This window comes from Scyliorhinus canicula, chromosome 1 (genome assembly GCF_902713615.1).
Source record: "Scyliorhinus canicula chromosome 1, sScyCan1.1, whole genome shotgun sequence".
Classification (NCBI taxonomy): Eukaryota; Metazoa; Chordata; class Chondrichthyes; order Carcharhiniformes; family Scyliorhinidae; genus Scyliorhinus; species Scyliorhinus canicula.
This window is the reverse complement of record NC_052146.1, coordinates 256,646,049-256,664,934: the sequence shown is the minus strand read 5'-3', so window position 1 is coordinate 256,664,934 and position 18,886 is coordinate 256,646,049. Positions and strand designations below refer to the sequence as shown.

Sequence of the window (18,886 nt, the reverse complement as noted above, 5' to 3'; positions counted from 1 at the left end):
CCAGCAGTTGTTGACTCCAGTCATGGCACGAATGATACTCATGTCCTTGTGGTCAGTCACTTGCTCAAGCATGTGCCAATGCTTGGGGCGAGCACAATACCACGAGGTCTTGTGCTCATCTCTCTGATTGAATAAGGTGTTGGTTTTGAGAAGGCTGTGTTCCAGGCATTTTGTCAGGAGTAGGGTACCGTTGGTTTTAAATTTCCCTACGTCTATCTCGGCCAATTACACCTCCCCAGAGTTTTGCGTCCTTTCCAACTCTGCATTGAAATCACCAAGGAGAATCAGTTTGTCAGCTGTTGAGAGTCTGGCCAAGGATTGTTCGAGCTCGGCTAGAGTAAAATTCCTCTTTGCATTCATTTGGAGCTTCCAGTGTTGGGGCGTACACGCCGAGAACTGTAGCACACTGGTTCTGAGCTAGGGTGAGCCAAAGGGTTGTAGGCATTTGTTTATCCAGGAAGGGGAGTTTTTGATACGGCCAATTAATTTTCTTTTTTAAAAATTATTTTTAAATTTTTCCAATTAAGCTGCAATTTAGCGTGGCCAATCCACGTCTTTGGGTTGTGGGGGTGAGACCCACACATACACGGAGAGAATGTGCAAGCTCCACAAGGACAGTGACCTGGGGCCAGGATCGAATCCGGTTCCTCGTGCCATGAGGCAGTAATGTTAACCACTGTGCCACCGTGCCGCCCTAGTTTGTTTTTAATGGCAGAGCCAACCTCGTGGAGGCAATGGTCTTATTCTGGTTTACCTTGTCAGAAGGTGTAACCTCCACGTTGATCCATGAGCTGACCTTCACCTACCTGCGGGGACTCACTGAGGGCAGTGACGTCAATGTTCAAACACCTGAGCTCTCAGACAATGGTAGCAGGACATCTTTACAGTCGGTGTTCCTGGACCATGATAGCAGTACGCCATTCCAGTCTGTCACTGTTGGAGTAGCCATGATGTGAAGATGCTGGCGTTGGACTGATGTGGGCACAGTGCAGCTCCTTCATCATTGTGGCTGCCTTCGAACTCTGAGCAGCAGGATCATCTCCCATTAACACCCACCCGAGGAAACAACAATTGTACTATCTAGGGCACTTTCTCCTGAGTTGGAATTTTCCCCATAATTCAGGCCATAGGTTCAATGGTTAACATACAGGCTGCTCCCATTGTCTCCCAATGTAAATACCTTGCACCTTCTCCCAGTGAGGCAATCAAAATCTTCCTTTAATCTTTAACAATTAAGCCACCTAGGCTTTCCATCAAACAGACTTCAGAACTAGTTACATAACCCCCTTAATTTTACCTTAAAAGACACCATCCCAAACGCTAACATGCGGGTGCAGGAAGCAATTAAGAAGGCGAATGATCGCCTTTATTGCAAAGGATTTGAGTACAGGATTAGCGGAGTCTCGCTTCAATTGTACAGAACCTTGGTTAGACTACACCTAAAGTATTTTGTGCAATTTTAGTCCTCTTACATTAAGAATATTATTATTATCATCGAGGTAGTGCAACGAAGATTCACCAGACATGTTTGAGGACTCGTCTACTGAGGTAGTATGGGCCGAGGTTAAGAACAGGAGAGGAGAGGTCACCCTGTTGGGAGTTGTCTATAGACCTCCGAATAGTTCCAGAGATGTAGAGGAAAGGATTGCAAAGATGATTCTCGACAGGAGCGAGAGTAACAGGGTAGTTGTTATGGGGGACTTTAACTTTCCAAATATTGACTGGAAATACTATAGTTCGAGTACTATAGATGGGTCAGTTTTTGTACAGTGTGTGCAGGAGGGTTTTCTGACACAGTATGTAGACAGGCCAACAAGGCGAGAGGCCACATTGGATTTGGTACTGGGTAATGAACCCGGCCAGGTGTTAGATTTAGATGTAGGTGAGCACTTTGGTGATAGTGATCACAACTCGGTTATGTTTACTTTAGCAATGGGCAGGGATAGGTATATACCGCAAGGCAAGAATTATAGCTGGGGAAAGGCAATTATGATGCTATTCAGCAAGATTTAGGATGTATAGGATGGGGAAGGAAACTGCAGGGGATGGGTACAATCGAAATGTGGAGCTTTTTCAAGGAACAGCTACTGCGTGTCCTTGATAAGTATGTACCTGTCAGGCAGGGAGAAAGTTGTCGAGCAAGGGAACCGTGGTTTACTAAGGAAGTTGAAGCACTTGTCAAGAGGAAGAAGACGGCTTATGTTAGGATGAGACATGAAGGCTCAGTTAGGGCACTTGAGGGTTACGTTAGCCAGGAAGGACCTAAAGGGAGAGTTAAGAAGAGCAAGGAGAGGACATGAAAAGTCATTGGCGGATAGGATCAAGGAAAACCCTAAGGCTTTCTATAGATATATCAGGAACAAAAGAATGACTAGAGTAAGATTAGGGCCAATCAAGGATAGTAGTGGAAAGTTGTGTGGAATCAGAGGAGATAGGGGAAGCGTTAAATGGATATTTTTCGTCAGTGTTTACACTGGAGAAAGACAATGTTGTCGAGGAGAACACTCAGGTTCAGTTGACCAGGCTAGATGGAATTGAGGTTCAAAAGGAGGAGGTGTTAGCAATTTTGGAAAATGTCAAAATAGATAGGTCCCCTGGGCCAGATGGGATTTATCCTAGGATTCTCTGGGAAGCCAGGGAGGAGATTGCAGAGCCTTTGTCCTTGATCTTTATGTCGTCTTTGTCGACAGGAATAGTGCCGGAAGACTGGAGGATAGCAAATGTTGTCCCCTTGTTCAAGAAGGGGAGTAGAGACAACCCTGGTAATTATAGACCTGTGAGCCTTACTTCGGTTGTGGGTAAAATGTTGGAAAAGGTTATAAGAGATAGGGTTTATAATTAGCAACGCTTCTCCCTGGCCCACCGTAGAATTTTCTCTTTCTTCACAAATTTATGGAGCCTCACGATCACCGCCCGCGGCGGCTCCCCAGCGCTGGGCTTCTGCCTCAGAGACCCATGCGCTTGTTCCACTTCAGGTGCCATATCCAGCATCCCTTCTGCCACCAGCCCCCGCCAGCATCCTCAAGACGTACTTCGTGGCACTCACTCCTTCTACTCCTTCAGGCAGGCCCACTATTCGCTGGTTCTGTCTTCTCAAGGTATTTTCCTGCTCCTCAACCTTTGCCCTCAATGCCTTACAGTAGGTCTCCTCGGAGCCCCACCTCCGCCTCCAGAGCCACCACATGATCACTGTGGTCCGAGATCACTCCTTCAATCTCCCGAATCTGTGACCCCTGCACCTCCAAACACCTCTCCATTCGCTCCAAAGTACTCTTCAAGGGTGCCACAGCTTCTACAATGACCTTTGCATGATCCTCATGCATTTCTTTCCTCTGTTTATGGAATTCCTCCTGATAAAAGTCATCAGTTCCTGTATCTGGGGCTTTCCAACTTGCCCCTCCCCCACCTGCATGCTGGAAGAGACTGTCTGTGAAGCACAAGACTGTTTCAACTTTCCAGCCAAATTTCTCACTGTTTTGTGCCAGGTCTGGCGATCAGGAGACATACCATTCCAGGGGTAAACTACTCCTCTAACATTCACCTACGCCTTTTCATCTAAATTCCACCCGGATCTGTGTGAAAAGAGTCCTTTTCTGTACTTTAAGCAGGAACAGCCCTGTATGGGACCACTCACTCCATGGTCACAACCGGAAGTCAATGGTGCTCAATTATCAGCTTGACACAACAATATTAAGATTCAATAATCCAACAGGTGAGCTCATGAGTGACCCATCATGACTGGAGTTCCAACAAGCACACAAGAAACAAACACAGGGGCTAATCAAAAGAAATGATTCATAACTCATTTATGTTCATTTGTGTTCTACATTAATAGAAACGCACAATTGGAACCAATTACCATTAAAAAGCAATGACTGCAAATAATAGCAGTGACAAATAAATATACATCACAGAGCTTGGGAAATTATGAACGTCAAAATTGATTTCAAAAATTCTTTTTCTGACATGACATATTTGGGATCTTTTGTAAGTCAGCTATTTTCAATGAACAACTTCTGGCCGCTCAATTCTCAGCCATTCAGTACTATGGAGATGAGTGATGTGCACATTGCTGCTGCATTTTGTCAAGCACTCAATACCGGTGCTTCCTGCCGATTATAATAATTCATGCATGCGCTACAATTTATTGGCTGTACACTAATTAGAAAGGGGGAGAGTGGCTATATTAGGAGTTGCAGACTTTACTTAAAAGGCAGCTACACATCCGAAAGGGGACGTGCATTCTGGCTGAAACAACTCTGCAATACGTTCTGGGAGAAATAACTGAAGGAACAAGCAGCAACGGCGCAAAGAATATAAGAACATAAGAACTAGGAGCAGGAGTAGGCAATCTGGCCCCTCGAGCCTGCTCCGCCATTCAATTAGATCATGGCTGATCTTTTGTGGACTCAGCTCCACTTTCCGGCCCGAACACCATAACCCTTAATCCCTTTATTCTTCAAAAAACTATCTATCTTTACCTTAAAAACATGTAACGAAGGAGCCTCAACTGCTTCACTGGGCAAGGAATTCCATAGATTCACAACCCTTTGGGTGAAGAAGTTCCTCCTAAACTCAGTCCTAAATCTACTTCCCCTTATTTTGAGGCTATGTTCCCTAGTTCTGCTGTCACCCGCCAGTGGATACAACCTGCCCGCATCTACCCTATCTATTCCCTTCATAATTTTAAATGTTTCTATAAGATCCCCCCTCATCCTTCTAAATTCCAACGAGTACAGTCCCAGTCTACTCAACCTCTCCTCATAATCCAACCCCTTCAGCTCTGGGATTAACCTAGTGAATCTCCTCTGCACACCCTCCAGCGCCAGTACGTCCTTTCTCAAGTAAGGAGACCAAAACTGAACACAATACTCCAGGTGTGGCCGCACTAACAACTTATACAATTGCAACATAACCTCCCTAGTCTTAAACTCCATCCCTCTAGCAATGAAGGACAAAATTCCATTTGCCTTCTTAATCACCCGTTGCACTTATAAACCAACCTTCTGTGACTCATGCACTAGCACACCCAAGTCTCTCTGAACAGCAGCATGCTTTAATATTTTATCGTTTAAATAATAATCCCGTTTGCTGTTATTCCTACCAAAATGGATAACCTCACATTTGTCAACATTATATTCCATCTGCCAGACCCGAGCCCATTCACTTAACCTATCCAAATCCCTCTGCAGACTTCCAGTATCCTCTGCACTTTCGCTTTACCACTCATCTTAGTGTCATCTGCAAACTTGGACACATTGCCCTTGGTCCCCAACTCCAAATCATCAATGTAAATTGTGAACAATTGTGGGCCCAACACGGACCCCTGAGGGACACCACTAGCTACTGATTGCCAACCAGAGAAACACCCATTTATCCCAACTCTTTGCTTTCTATTAATTAACCAATCCTCTATCCATGCTACTACTTTACCCTTAATGCCATGCATCTTTATCTTATGCAGCAACCTTTTGTGTGGCACCTTGTCAAAGGCTTTATGGAAATCCAGATATACCACATCCATCGGCTCCCCGTTATCTACTGCACTGGTAATGTCCTCAAAAAATTCCACTAAATTAGTTAGACATGACCTGCCTTTTACAAACCCATGCTGCGTCTGCCCAATGGGACAATTTCTATCCAGATGCCTCGCAATTTCTTCCTTGATGATAGATTCCAGCATCTTCCCTACTACCGAAGTTAAGCTCACTGGCCTATAATTTCCTGCTTTCTGCCTACCTCCTTTTTTAAACAGTGGCGTCACGTTTGCTAATTTCCAATCCACCGGGACCACCCAAGAGTCTAGTGAATTTCGGTAAATTATCACTAGTGCATCTGCAATTTCCCTAGCCATCTCTTTTAGCACTCTGTGATGCATTCCATCAGGGCCAGGAGACTTGTCTACCTTTAGCCCCATTAGCTTGCCCATCACTCCCTCCTTAGTGATAACAATCCTCTCAAGGTCCTCACCTGTCATAGCCTCATTTCTATCAGTCGCTGGCATGTTATTTGTGTCTTCCACTGTGAAGACCGACACAAAAAACCTGTTCAGTTCCTCAGCCATTTCCTCATCTCCCATTATTAAAACTCCCTTCTCATCCTCTAAAGGACCAATATTTATCTTAGCCACTCTTTTTTGTCTTATATATTTGTAAAAACTTTTACTGTCTGTTTTTATATTCTGAGCAAGTTTACTCTCATACTCTATCTTACTCTTCTTTATAGCTTTTTTAGTAGCTTTCTGTTGCCCCCTAAAGATTTCCCAGTCCTCTAATCTCCCAGCAATCTTTGCCACTTTATATGCTTTTCCCTTCAATTTGATACTCTCCCTTATTTCCTTAGATATCCACGGTCGATTTTCCCTCTTTCTTCCGTCCTTCCTTTTTGTTGGTATAAACTTTTGCTGAGCACTGTGAAAAATCGCTTGGAAGGTTCTCCACTGTTCCTCAACTGTTCCACCATAAAGTCTTAGCTCCCAGTCTACCTTAGCTAGTTCTTCTCTCATCCCCTTGTAATCTCCTTTGTTTAAACACAAAACACTAGTATTTGATTTTACTTTCTCACCCTCCATCTGTATTTTAAATTCCACCATATTGTGATCGCTCCTTCCGAGAGGATCCCTAACTATGAGATCATGAATCAATCCTGTCTCATTACACAGGACAAGATCTAGGACCGCTTGTTCCCTCATAGGTTCCATTACATACTGTTCTAGGAAACTATCGCGGATACATTCTATAAACTCCTCAAGGTTGCCTTGACCGACCTGGTTAAACCAATCGACATGTAGATTAAAATCCCCCATGATAACTGCTGTACCATTTCTACATGCATCAGTTATTTCTTTGTTTATTGCCTGCCCCACCATAACATTACTATTTGGTGGCCGATAGACTACTCCTATCAGTGACTTTTTCGCCTTACTGTTCCTGATTTCCACCCAAATGGATTCAACCTTATCCTCCATAGCACTGATGTCATCCCTTACTATTGCCCGGATGTCATCCTTAAATAACAGAGCAACACCACCTCCCTTACCATCCACTCTGTCCTTCCTAATAGTTTGATACCCTCGGATATTTAACTCCCAGTCGTGACCATCCTTTAACCATGTTTCAGTAATGGCCACTAAATCATAGTCATTTACGATGATTTATGCCATCAACTCATTTACTTTATTCCGAATACTACGAGCATTCAGGTAAAGTACACTTATTTTGTTTTTTTTACCTCTTTTTTTGAATCTTAACATCTCCAGTTTTATTCCTTTTGTTATTACTGGGCCTATTCACTGTGCTCCCCTCAGTCACTGTACCTTGTACTGTCGCCCTTTTAGATTTCTGACTATGTCTTCTCTGCCTTGCACTTTTCCCCTTACTTCCTTTTGCTTCTGTCCCTGTTTTACTACCTTCCAACTTCCTGCATCGGTTCCCATCCCCCTGCCACATTAGTTTAAACCCTTCCCAACAGCTCTAGAAAACACCCCCCCTAGGACATCGGTTCCAGTCCTGCCCAGGTGCAGACCGTCCGGTTTGTACTGGTCCCACCTCCCCCAGAACCGGTCCCAATGCCCCAGGAATTTGAATCCCTCCCTCTTGCACCATCTCGCGAGCCACGCATTCATCCTATCTATCCTGACATTCCTACTCTGACTAGCTCGTGGCACTGGTAGCAATCCTGAGATTACTACCTTTGAGGTCCTACTTTTTAGTTTAACTCCTAACTCCCTGAATTCCGCTTGTAGGACCTCATCCCGTTTTTTACCTATATCGTTGTTGCCTATGTGCACCACGACAGCTGGCTGTTCACCCTCCCCCCCCAGAATGTCCTGCAGCCGCTCCGAGACATCCTTGACCCTTGCACCAGGGAGGCAACATACCATCCTGGAGTCTCGATTGCGTCCACAGAACCGCCTATCCAAAGGGACATGGATAGGTTAAGTCAGTGGACAAAAATCTAGCAAATGGAGAATAAAGTGCACAACTTTATTTGTCCCGATCTAGAATGGGTCCCAGATCCTCCTTCCATTTTACTTGCACCTCATCAGGCAGGGCTACCTCCTTTGACAAGATGCCAGAAATGCTCCCCCCATCAGACCCTGATAATGATAGGATCCTTTTCAACAGGGAGGGTTGCAGAGTCAAGAGAAATGCAGGAAAGGTCTTCCGAACAAAATCACTAATTTGGAGGGAATAGAATAAGTCCTCCCCCAAAAGTTAAAACTTTGTCCATAACTCCACCAAAATAGCAAACCAACCCTCCACAACAGATCCCGAAAACTCTCAAGGCACTTTCCCTAACACGACCCGAATGTTGATTCCAGACTCGATGGTACAAATAGCTGGTTGCCACAGAAAGGAGCCAGCAATGACATGAGCCCAATCTTTTAAAAATAAATTTAGAGTACCCAATTCATTTTTTTCAATTAAGGGGCAATTTAGCATGGACAATCCACCTAAACTGCATATCTTTGGATTGTGGGGGCAAAACCCACGCAAACACGGGGAGAATGTGCAAACTCCACATGGATAGTAACCCAGAGCCGGGATCGAATCTGGGACTTCAGCGCCATAAGGCAGCAATGCTAACCACTGCGCCACTGTGCTGCCCACATGGAGCCCAATTTATAATGCTACCTAAATTGCCTCCATATCCTTTGAGTGTTCACAGAGTTTGAAGAATACTTCACCGGAGAAAAGGGAAGTGAAGTCATTGCAAAAGCCCTTAAACTAGAGTCCCTAGAAGAACTTGCCCAAATGGAGCTTGGCTCCCCAATTCATTCCAGCACCTATCAATGTTGACCGCCTGATAGTAAAAGAGCCGGTCCCTCTGAAGGAACGCCTCACGGATTCTTGGGTCTGTCCCATCCAAATGAAGGAGGCCATGAACTTATTAATCCTAGCAAAAAACAATTTCAGGAGAATAATAGGGAGACACAAATAAAAATAAAAATCTTGGGAGGATATTCATTTTTATAGTTTTGATCATGCCTGCCAAGGACAGAGGGAAGTTATAGCACCTCTGCAAGTAGGACCTTACCCTGCTCACCAGCCGAGTGTAGTTCAATCTATGGAGCGGTAGCCAGTTATGGGCCACCCAGATAATGAAAGCTACCTATGGCTAAACAAAAAGGTACTACCCCCAGATTGGTTCCCTTCCCTGGGAGGGTTAACCGGAAAATATTCACCCTTCCCCAGGTTCACTTTGCACCCTGAAAAAGAGGCAAAACCCTGAGTAGCTGTATTATTTCATCCACAGGGGAGACTGGATCCGTTTTTAATCCGTATAATCTCCTGAGAAGCCGCCTGCTGCCTCAGCTGGTGTGTGCTAAAAGACAGCTGGTCTTCTCCCCTAACTCGTACAAAATGCACCTCGAGCACCAAAGCTGGTTCACCGCCTTCCTTGTGGATAACAGATCAAACTGCATTTGCAGCTGCTTTCTGTTCACCAGCAACCCTGTGACAGGATCACATGAATATTAGCGATCCATCTCAAGAATCACACTCAACAGGTCCTGCTACTCCTTTCTCACCATCCTGTCTAAATGCATCTTTAGAAGATGACCTCCCTTCTTACAACTGGCTTAAGGGTTTCCCACAGCGTGGAGGGAGAGACAGAGTCATTCCTATTGAATCAAATATATCCCTCAATAATCACGGACATGCGCTCATAAAACCCCTTGTCCGCTAAAAATTCTAAATCAAACCTCCACGTCGAGCGCAGACTGGGACCTGTCTCCAAGACCAAGTGCACAAGATGGCCAGAGATTACGATTGCCGAATATTCCGCTCTTCGCACCCAAGGTAGAAGGGACCCACCCAACAGGAAGAAGTCAATCCTGGCATAGACCTTATGCACATGGGAGACCAAAAATTCCTTATACCGTGGGTGCAAAACCCACCATGGGTCTACCACCTCCCATCTGCTCCACAAAGGCCAGAAGCGCTTCGCCACCACCAAAAGAGCAAATTATTTAGGCCTGGATCGAGCCAGCTTAGGATCCAATAGTTAGTTGAAGTCCCCTCCAAATACCAGTTGGTGCATGTCCAGATCAGGAATGGATGCCTACAGTTTCCTAACAAACACCACATCATCCTAATTTGGCAAGTAGAAATTGACCAGTACCACCGATGTATCCACCAAAGACCCACATACCATCATGAATCTGTTGTTGGGATCCACCATGGTCTTAGTGGCCGATAAAATAACCCCTTCATTAACTAAAATTGGTGCACCTGGGGCCCATACATCAAAGCCAGAATGAAACACTTGGCTCAATCACTCCTCTGATAATATGGTCTTTATCTTTATCTGCAAGTGAGTCTCCTGCAAAACACCATATCAGCACTTAGATTCTTTAGGTGATCAAAAACTCGCGACCTTTCTATCAAGCCACCCAGCCCCCTTATGTTCAAGGTGAACAACCGAATTGGGGCCTCCCAACACCCCCCTCAGACTGGAGTCAGTCATTTCCACCGCAAGGAATTGTCAAGTATCTACTCAAAAAAATACAGTCCCAAGGCCCACCAAGGTGGCCACGAAACCCACCCACAGAGAGTGAAAAAAATAAACTTCCATAGTCAACATCAGCAAACTAACTCCTCCCCCAACTAACACCCCACCCAAATGTACATATTGAAACCCAACAAATGACCAAACCCCCCCCCCCCCCCCCCAAACCACAACCCCACACAGATACTAAGTCATCAAACCAAGTGAAACTGGTTCAACAGCAGCACCTCCCCCCCCTCCCCCATCTCACTCCTGTTAACTAACTGAATTTAATACTAGCGGGGCAGTTCACCCCCACACCCGGATAGAGAAAATAAACAACATTATTGCCCGATCCAAGGACAAAACAAACCTCACAAGATAGTACCCCAACAAAACTGAATTTCCAACAGGGACAATATAACTATAGTACAAGAAACAGCACTTCTCAAAGTAGTTATCCCCCCACATATCACAAGTGAACCCTAACCCCATCATCCTCCCAAAACAGAAAAACAAGAAACATTTTACCACAAATATTGACAACTATGTACAGGATACCCTTACACTCTTCCCAAACCACAGCAGCCTGAAAACACACATAGAACAGTTAATTAGAACAGAGCCTGTGCTTTTTAACGAAGGAGTCCAACTCCCCCAATGCAAAAGTCCTTTGATTCATATGTGACATGCAGCCTCACTGGAAATACCACTCTGAGCCGAACTCCCTTCTTGTACAAGGCGGCCTAAGCCTTGTTAAAGGCTGCCCGCTTCCTTGCCAACTCGGCTATCGCGTCCTGGTAGACCTGCATCTAATCTCAATGTTCTTTGGCCCACTTCAGGACCTGCACCTTTTCTTGGAAATTGTGGAAGCAAACGATGACTGCACGTGCCGGTTCATTCGACCGAGATTTCTGACAAAGTGTCCAATGGGCCCTGTCTAAATTTGGAGAGGGCACGAGATCTTCGCAAGTTCTCTGCCATCAATTTCCACTGTTTGGCGAAGTCGACGGCGAATTCATTTGCCAGCACACTAGCGACTATATCCGCGGTTATCGGTGAGGCCGCTGCAGTCCCCCCATTTTTTCTACAGAGGAGCTGCGCGATTCCTCTGAATCGGACGGTGAATTACCTTCTGCAGGCTGCTTACCACCTTCTTTCGACATTGGTACTGCACAGGTATCCTGTATACTCAACCAAATATGTTCTCCTGCAAAGGTTTCCCCCAAATTCGGGGGGGAAAGGACTCTAAAACACGGAATCAGCCACCACCGGAAGTCCATTATATTGATACACAGGTGAAGGGCATTGTTTAGATAAGTATTTGCAATAATATATTTATACACATAAATATAGGACAATTTTTACCGTGGCGGTTTATGAGGAGTGCGAAGACTGAACAAAGTCAAAAGGCTCTTTTGTTGAGGAAGAATTGTGGGTGGAATTTTCCCAAAATTGCACAAAGCGCTGGATCAGGTGAGAAAAGCTGTGTGACTGTCACTGGTTTCACAAATGCCTTTTCTAGCCAGGTCAAATGGCACTGTCATGCAATTTCAAATGCTGGGGCTAAAACTCGCTGGCAAAGCTGGGATTCCGAGATTGGGCCTGCCGCATACTTATGGTTAGTCCATCAATTGGACTGCCCTGGCAGTGCCAACCGTGGAGTGCCAACTTCAGAGTGCCGACGTGGCACTGACAACCTGGGAGTGCCAAACTGGCACTGCAATAGTGCCAGGGTTCTGTGGGCAATGCCATTTCCCTCACCACCCAGGGGCTATACTCACCTCCGTGCCCTTGGCGTGGTCAACATGACTGGTTTTTAGTTTCAAAAACCAGTAGCGATTCGCGCTGACATGACTTCACATCGGCAGGGGGGGGGGTCATCTAACACTGCTGGAAGCAATGACGTTAAGACATATAATTATATTTAAATCCATGGAATTCAGGTTCCCGCCCTTTCTGAGTGTGAACCTGATTACATTGCCAATGAGGGAAGGCAGGAAGATCTCAAACCAAGATCAAGCCGCCGCAAATCCAGTTATGGCCCTCTCGCACGTGGCCATAATGGAATTTGCGACCCCCAGCAACGGGCCCTGAGGATCGCACCCTGTGTATCTTAGTTTTGACTGGCTAGGGTCCTGTTAACATTGGTAGCAGAGAATGGTTGGTCTAAAAGGTGAAGAATGGAAACCAAGAGCTCTTTTTAGACTGAAGGTTGTAATTAGACTTAATTTGGAGAACAATGGCTAATACCGTGCAAAGTATCAGGGGTTGAGTTTCCATCAGTGTTCAATGAGGCTGAACAATATAACCAATGGAAAAATTAAGTGAATAAATGGACACGTTAAATTTTTAAAAAATAAATTGAGTACCCAGTTATTTTTTTTTCCCCCAAGGGGGCAATTTAGCGTGGCCAATCCACTTACCCTGCACATCTTTGGGTTGTGGGGGTGAAACCCACGCAGACACGGGAAGGATGTGCAAACTCCACATGGACAGTGACCAGGGATTGGGATCAAACCCAGGTCTTCAGCACTGTAGGCAGCAGTGTTAACCATTGTGCCACCCTGCCGCGCTGACATGTTACATCTTCATCAACGAAGAAGCAAGTTAGGCATTGGTACATTTGTTTCCTACCAGGAGCAGGACCAGGTGCAAAGTGTTTTCTGAGCGAGAGGTTCATCATTTAGTGTCAGAGGATGATTTGAATAATCTCTTAAAATTTAAGGACAAAATTTATAAGAATAGCACATGGTCAAACTTGAATAAATTTAGAAAAATGGCTGATTATTCCATAGAGTAATGTAGCGTGACATTTAACAGGTTGTATAGAAAATGGCAGAAATTCTATTTGGAGATCCATAATTCAGTGCTTGATTTCAAATTGGTGGATTGCGCTAAAGTATCAAACGTAGGTAGACTCCTGGTTGTAATTGGAGTTAGATTATCAGAAAGAGATATGCTTTTGGAACAGACGTATGAAGCTTTAGGCAAACATTCATTTCCAACCACTTTCATGGCACAATTGGGGCCTTCAGCTCAAACAGACAGAATTGGGTAACTGTAGTTAGTGAATGAACTCCCAAGAATAACCAAGTAAGACGTCTTACAACGCCAGATTAAAGTCCAACATGTTTGGTTTCAAACACTAGCTTTCGGAGCACTGCTCCTTCCTCAGGTGAGTCCATTCACCTGAGGAAGGAGCAGTGCTCCGAAAGCTAGTGTTTGAAACAAACATGTTGGACTCTAACCTGGTGTTGTAAGACTCCTTACTGTGCTCACCCCAGTCCAACACCAGCATCTCCACATCAAGAATAACCAAGGAATGGTCAATAGGTGTTTTAGACGCAACTCGAAATATCATTATGCAATGAACTGGATGAAATGAAATAACAGGGCTTTTGAAATTACACATGCCATGGAAGATTCAGAAGGGAAAGACAACAATACTGATGAGTCAGAACGAATTGTGTTGGCCACCAGAACCTGTAGTCAGTTAAGGATGATTCAATTGTGGACTCGTTCAATTGTGCTGAGTTGGGCCTTGGCATACATCCCACAGTACAGGGGTGGATTGGTTAGAGTGTTACATGAATTCTCGAAATGGTAATGGCCAAAGTAAAGTTAAGGAATGTGAAAAGCTACGTGTGGGCGCACGGCACCCCAAGGGTGAGGAGGGTCTTTTTGGAGCGGAGTAGGGACAGTGGAGGGCTGGCACTACCCAATCTCTCGGGGTATTACTGGGCGGCAAATGTGTCAATGGTGCGCAAGTGGATGATGGAAGGGGAGGGGGCAGCTTGGAAACGAATGGAGAGGGCGTCCTGTGGCAACACAAGCCTGGGGGCCCTAGTAACGGCACCATGGCCGCTCCCCCCCACGAGGTACACCACGAGCCCGGTGGTGGCGGCCACCCTCAAGATATGGGGGCAGTGGAGGCGACACAGGGGGGAAAGGGGAGGTCTGTTGGCGGCGCCAATAAGAGGGAACCATAGATTCATCCCGGGGAACATCGACGGGGGATTTCAGAGCTGGTACAGGGTGGGCATACGGCAGCTGAAGGACCTGTTTATAGAGGGGAGGTTTGCGAGCCTGGGAGGGCTGGAGGAGAAGTTTGAGCTCCCCCCGGGAAACATGTTCAGATATTTACAAGTGAAGGCATTTGCTAGGCGGCAGGTGGAGGGGTTCCCCCTGCTCCCCAGTAAGGGGGCGAGTGATAGGGTGCTCTCGGGGGTCTGGGTCGGAGGGGGGAAGATATCAGACATCTACAAGATAATGCAGGAGGCGGAAGAAGCATCAGGGGAGGAGCTGAAAGCCAAGTGGGAAGGGGAGCTGGGAGAGCAGATAGAAGACGGGACGTGGGCGGATGCACTGGAGAAGGTCAATTCTTCCTCCTCGTGTGCGAGGCTGAGCCTCATTCAATTTAAGGTGCTGCATAGAGCTCACATGACGGGGACAAGGATGAGCCGGTTCTTTGGGGGTGAGGACAGGTGTGTCAGATGTCTGGGAAGCCCAGCGAACCATGTGCATATGTTCTGGGCATGCCCGGTGCTGGAAGGGTTCTGGAAGGGGGTGGCAAGGACGGTGTCGAAGGTGGTGGGGTCCAGGGTCAAACCAGGATGGGGGCTTGCGATCTTTGGGGTCGGGGTAGAACCGGGGGTACAGGAGGCTAGGGAGGCCGGAATACTGGCCTTTGCGTCCCTAGTGGCTCGACGAAGGATATTAATTCAATGGAAGGACGCGAGGCCTCCAAGCGTTGAAACTTGGATTAACGATATGGCTAGCTATATTCAGCTAGAAAGGATCAAATTTGCCCTGAGAGGGTCGGTACAGGGATTCTCCAGGCGGTGGCAACCTTTCCTTGACTTTTTGGATCAGAGATAGACGTTCGGGGTCGTGGCAGCAGCAACCCGGGGGGGGGGGGGGGGGGGGGGGGGGGAGGGGAGGGAGGGGAGGGGAGGGAGGGGGGGGGGAGGGGAGGGGGGGGGCAGCAAGGGTCGTGGGGGGACATGCACGACTGTAACGCGGGCAAGTCTGCTCGCTGCTCATGTCTGAAACTGTAGGCTGCCTTGTTTGTTAAGTTGTTGCTTGGGGGGGGGGGAGGACTGGTGCGCGCGAGAGGGCGGGCGAGGGAGGGATATTTGCCTAGAGGGATTGTGTTGTAAATAATTTAAAAAGTTAGTAGGGGTAAATGTTTGTATGGAAAAACTCTTTCAATAAAAATTATTTAAAAAAAAAAAGGAATGTGAAAGTTCTACTTACTTCAGGTTTGGGGATGATAACACTTTAAAGTCAGTAAAGACAGTGGTGATTCCATGTAAAATAGCCAGAAAAAAAATATTTTATCAGCACAAGTGTAGTATCCTGTGAAACACCCTTACTGGTGAGCAAGTCTTCTCTGAAAAGAAGTCTCAAAGAAATTATCTACAGAACATGAAAAGGCAATTGTTGTTAGGAAATATGTATATTTACACAATCAGGACATTTTTGTGTCCTCTCAACAAGACCTAATTTCTAATCACTATGCTAAAGAAGTGTTGATGACATCAGGGGGTAGGAATTTAAAGGAAAGAAGACATCTTTTTTTCTTGTGGCATAGGCGTGGGCAGTCCATGAGAAACATTCACTTCAAATAGTTTGCGGCTAGAGTCCCTGCCAATTAGTTTATGGGAGCAATCCAAAAATCCCTTTGGTGATGTGGGATCATCCCCCAGTCTTGGATGTGACGATGATTAGATCATTTTTTTCAAGCAGTTGAATGCCCTGCATGCAGGGAGAAGGACATTTATCAAGGCTGAGATTTCAGAGAAAATTCAGTGAGCTTTATGGCACTGCATGAGGCCTTCAAAAATAAATTTTAATCCAGGGGACATGGCATATTACACAAAAGGGCAGAAAAAGTGGAAACGCCTGGGTAAGATTATAGGCAGTGATGGAAAAACAGTCATTTTACAAAATGGCAATCAAACTGCTAGGGTACATTCCTCAAGGCTAAAGGGCATTGATTATACATTTGCATAATGTATAAATACATTACTGTATAATGGACTGCTGTATAAATACCAATGCTCAGAGCCAGTCGTTCAGTTCATCGAGAGTTCAACGCGGAACAGGCTGGCTCTGTTGTAAGTAGATTAAAACCACTGTTCATATCTTAAAGCACGTGTCTAGTGAATTGATGGTTCCATCAGCGCCAACCCACGCATGCACAGTTGGGCAGCGCCAACCTGCGCATGCACGGGGGACTTCTTCAGCGCTCCGGCCCCGACTCAACATGGCGTCAGGGTTCAGGGGCCAGCCACGGAACAAAGTAGGCCCCGGGGGGAGGGGGGGGGGGGAAGGAGGAGGCCGGCCTGCCGATTGGTGTGCCCAGATCGTGGGCTAGACCCCATCGGAACCCCTCCCTCCCCCGGTGAAGGAACGCTTTCCCCCGCCCCACAGGCCACCCCCGACTGTTTGTGCAGAGTTCCCGCTGGCAGCAACCAGGTGTGAATGGTGCAGGCGGGACTCTGTCATATCCGCGCGGCTGCTCGGCCCATCCGGGCCAGAGAATCGGTAGCTCTGCCAATTCCAGTAGCCTGCGCCAAGCCAAACGTGCCGGCGCAAATGGCGCGATTCTCCGCACCTCGGAGAATCGGGCACCAGCGTCGGGGTGGCGTGGTGCGGTCGCGCCAATTCTCCGGCGCGGGGCTCGGAGAATCGCGCCCAGAAGGTATGACTCATGGATTGGCAAAATTAGGTAAAAAATGTGGAAGGACAAAAAAATGCTGCGTGGGCTCTGAAAGTGGACTGAGAAATAATCATGGTCCTGGGGAAAAGATCACGGATTTGCGAAAGGGACTCTGACTGTAGGAGGGAGAGATCATACAGCAGTAATCTCGAAAGAGACAGGGGGCAAGTAGAGGTCATAGTTTGACAGGAAGAATAAACATGATTTTATTTTTTTTTGGGGGTGGAGGAAAGAGTGGAGAATCCCAGTCTACGTGTCTTGTTTTTGATTTGACCATTGGCTTAGATCTAGTTTTGGTTAACAATAGCCGCATCACACATATCCTTATGTCTCAGTATTCGCTGATTCAGACAATTATGGGTTCAAGCTGTACTCGAGAGGCATGAGCGCCTAGTCCAGGCTGATACTCCAGTCACAGCCAACAAAGTACATTTGAATTGTAGTCCCTGTTGTAATGTAGGTAATTCAGCAGCCAATTTTCACACAAGGCTCCATAGACAGCAATGCGATATGAACGAGATAATTTGTTGTGGTCTTGCTGGTCAAGGGATAAATATTGACCAGGATATCAGAGGAAAAAACCCATCCCACAACTCTTCTTCGAAAAGATGTCATAGGATCATTTACATCAACCTGAAAGGGCAGATATAAATGTCTTTGTTCAATGTCTTATTTAAAAATAGAACCTCAAAATGTGCAGCACTCCCTCACCAGACCATCAACCTCGATTTGTCTATTTTTTTGAAGTTATCTGCTAATTTGACCAGAAGTTCAAAGAGTTGATCTTGATATATTTCAAAAATTAGTCTTATTATTATTATCTAATAGATGAAAATATTATGGTTGGTGCCACAAATGGACAAAAGGTTTTTTTTAAAGAAATGATACAAATTATGCTACTTAAGACTATTTGCACTGAATAATTTTAGTTCAATCAATCATCAGTAACATATTTTGTCTACGGTACAATCACCAACTAGTTTTAATGTACAACTGAAAAAGTGCAGGTATATTTTAATTCCTATATTGATGCCTGCCTTACAACTAACAACGCCATGCTTAAATTGGACTGTACTCCCACATAAAAACTCACAACCAGATGAGCCATAGATGTGAATCATCGGAAATGATGCAAAACCAAAGAAAATATTGAAACAAGTTGTCAATAGTTCATCTTTCTTTGGCTTACTATCATTATGGAAGAGAATACAGAACATTTCTCCATTTCTTTCAATACAAAGAAATGTAATTCAAAATGGAAATTTTGATTTGGGTGGGTTTTTATAAATTATTCAATTTCTGAAAGTTTGTATGTTATATATATGTTGACTATAATTGGTGACATTAACCGTAAGAAAAATGAAATAAAAACAACTGTCCTTTAACAAAAATAGCCAACCCCCCCCTCCCCCCCCACATTGCTCGAATACCATAAAACTACATACCTGTAGTTTCTTTTTACCGACAGGTGGCAGCATCCCGAATGGAGGAAAGGTGCACGGAATGTCAGGCATTGATGGATCCACAAGACCCTCAGTGGTGTCCTTTTTCCAAGATAGATTCGGAGGTAATGGTCTGACCTGTTGTAGCCTACATTCCATCTCATTCGGGCACACCAAATATGGAGAGTTATAAATACCTGGACACTAGACAGAAAAATAACACTTA

The 18,886-nt window shown here is 45.6% G+C and overlaps 1 protein-coding gene across 1 annotated transcript in view; it reads right to left on the bottom strand.

Moving 5' to 3' along the window:
* spata17 (spermatogenesis associated 17) overlaps positions 1-18,886 on the bottom strand; it is a 429,942-nt gene that overhangs the window by 328,952 nt on the left and 82,104 nt on the right. Inside the window, exon 7 of the mRNA XM_038811880.1 lies at positions 18,664-18,864. Coding sequence (XP_038667808.1) covers positions 18,664-18,864 — 201 coding nt within the window. The remainder of the gene's footprint in view (positions 1-18,663; positions 18,865-18,886) is intronic.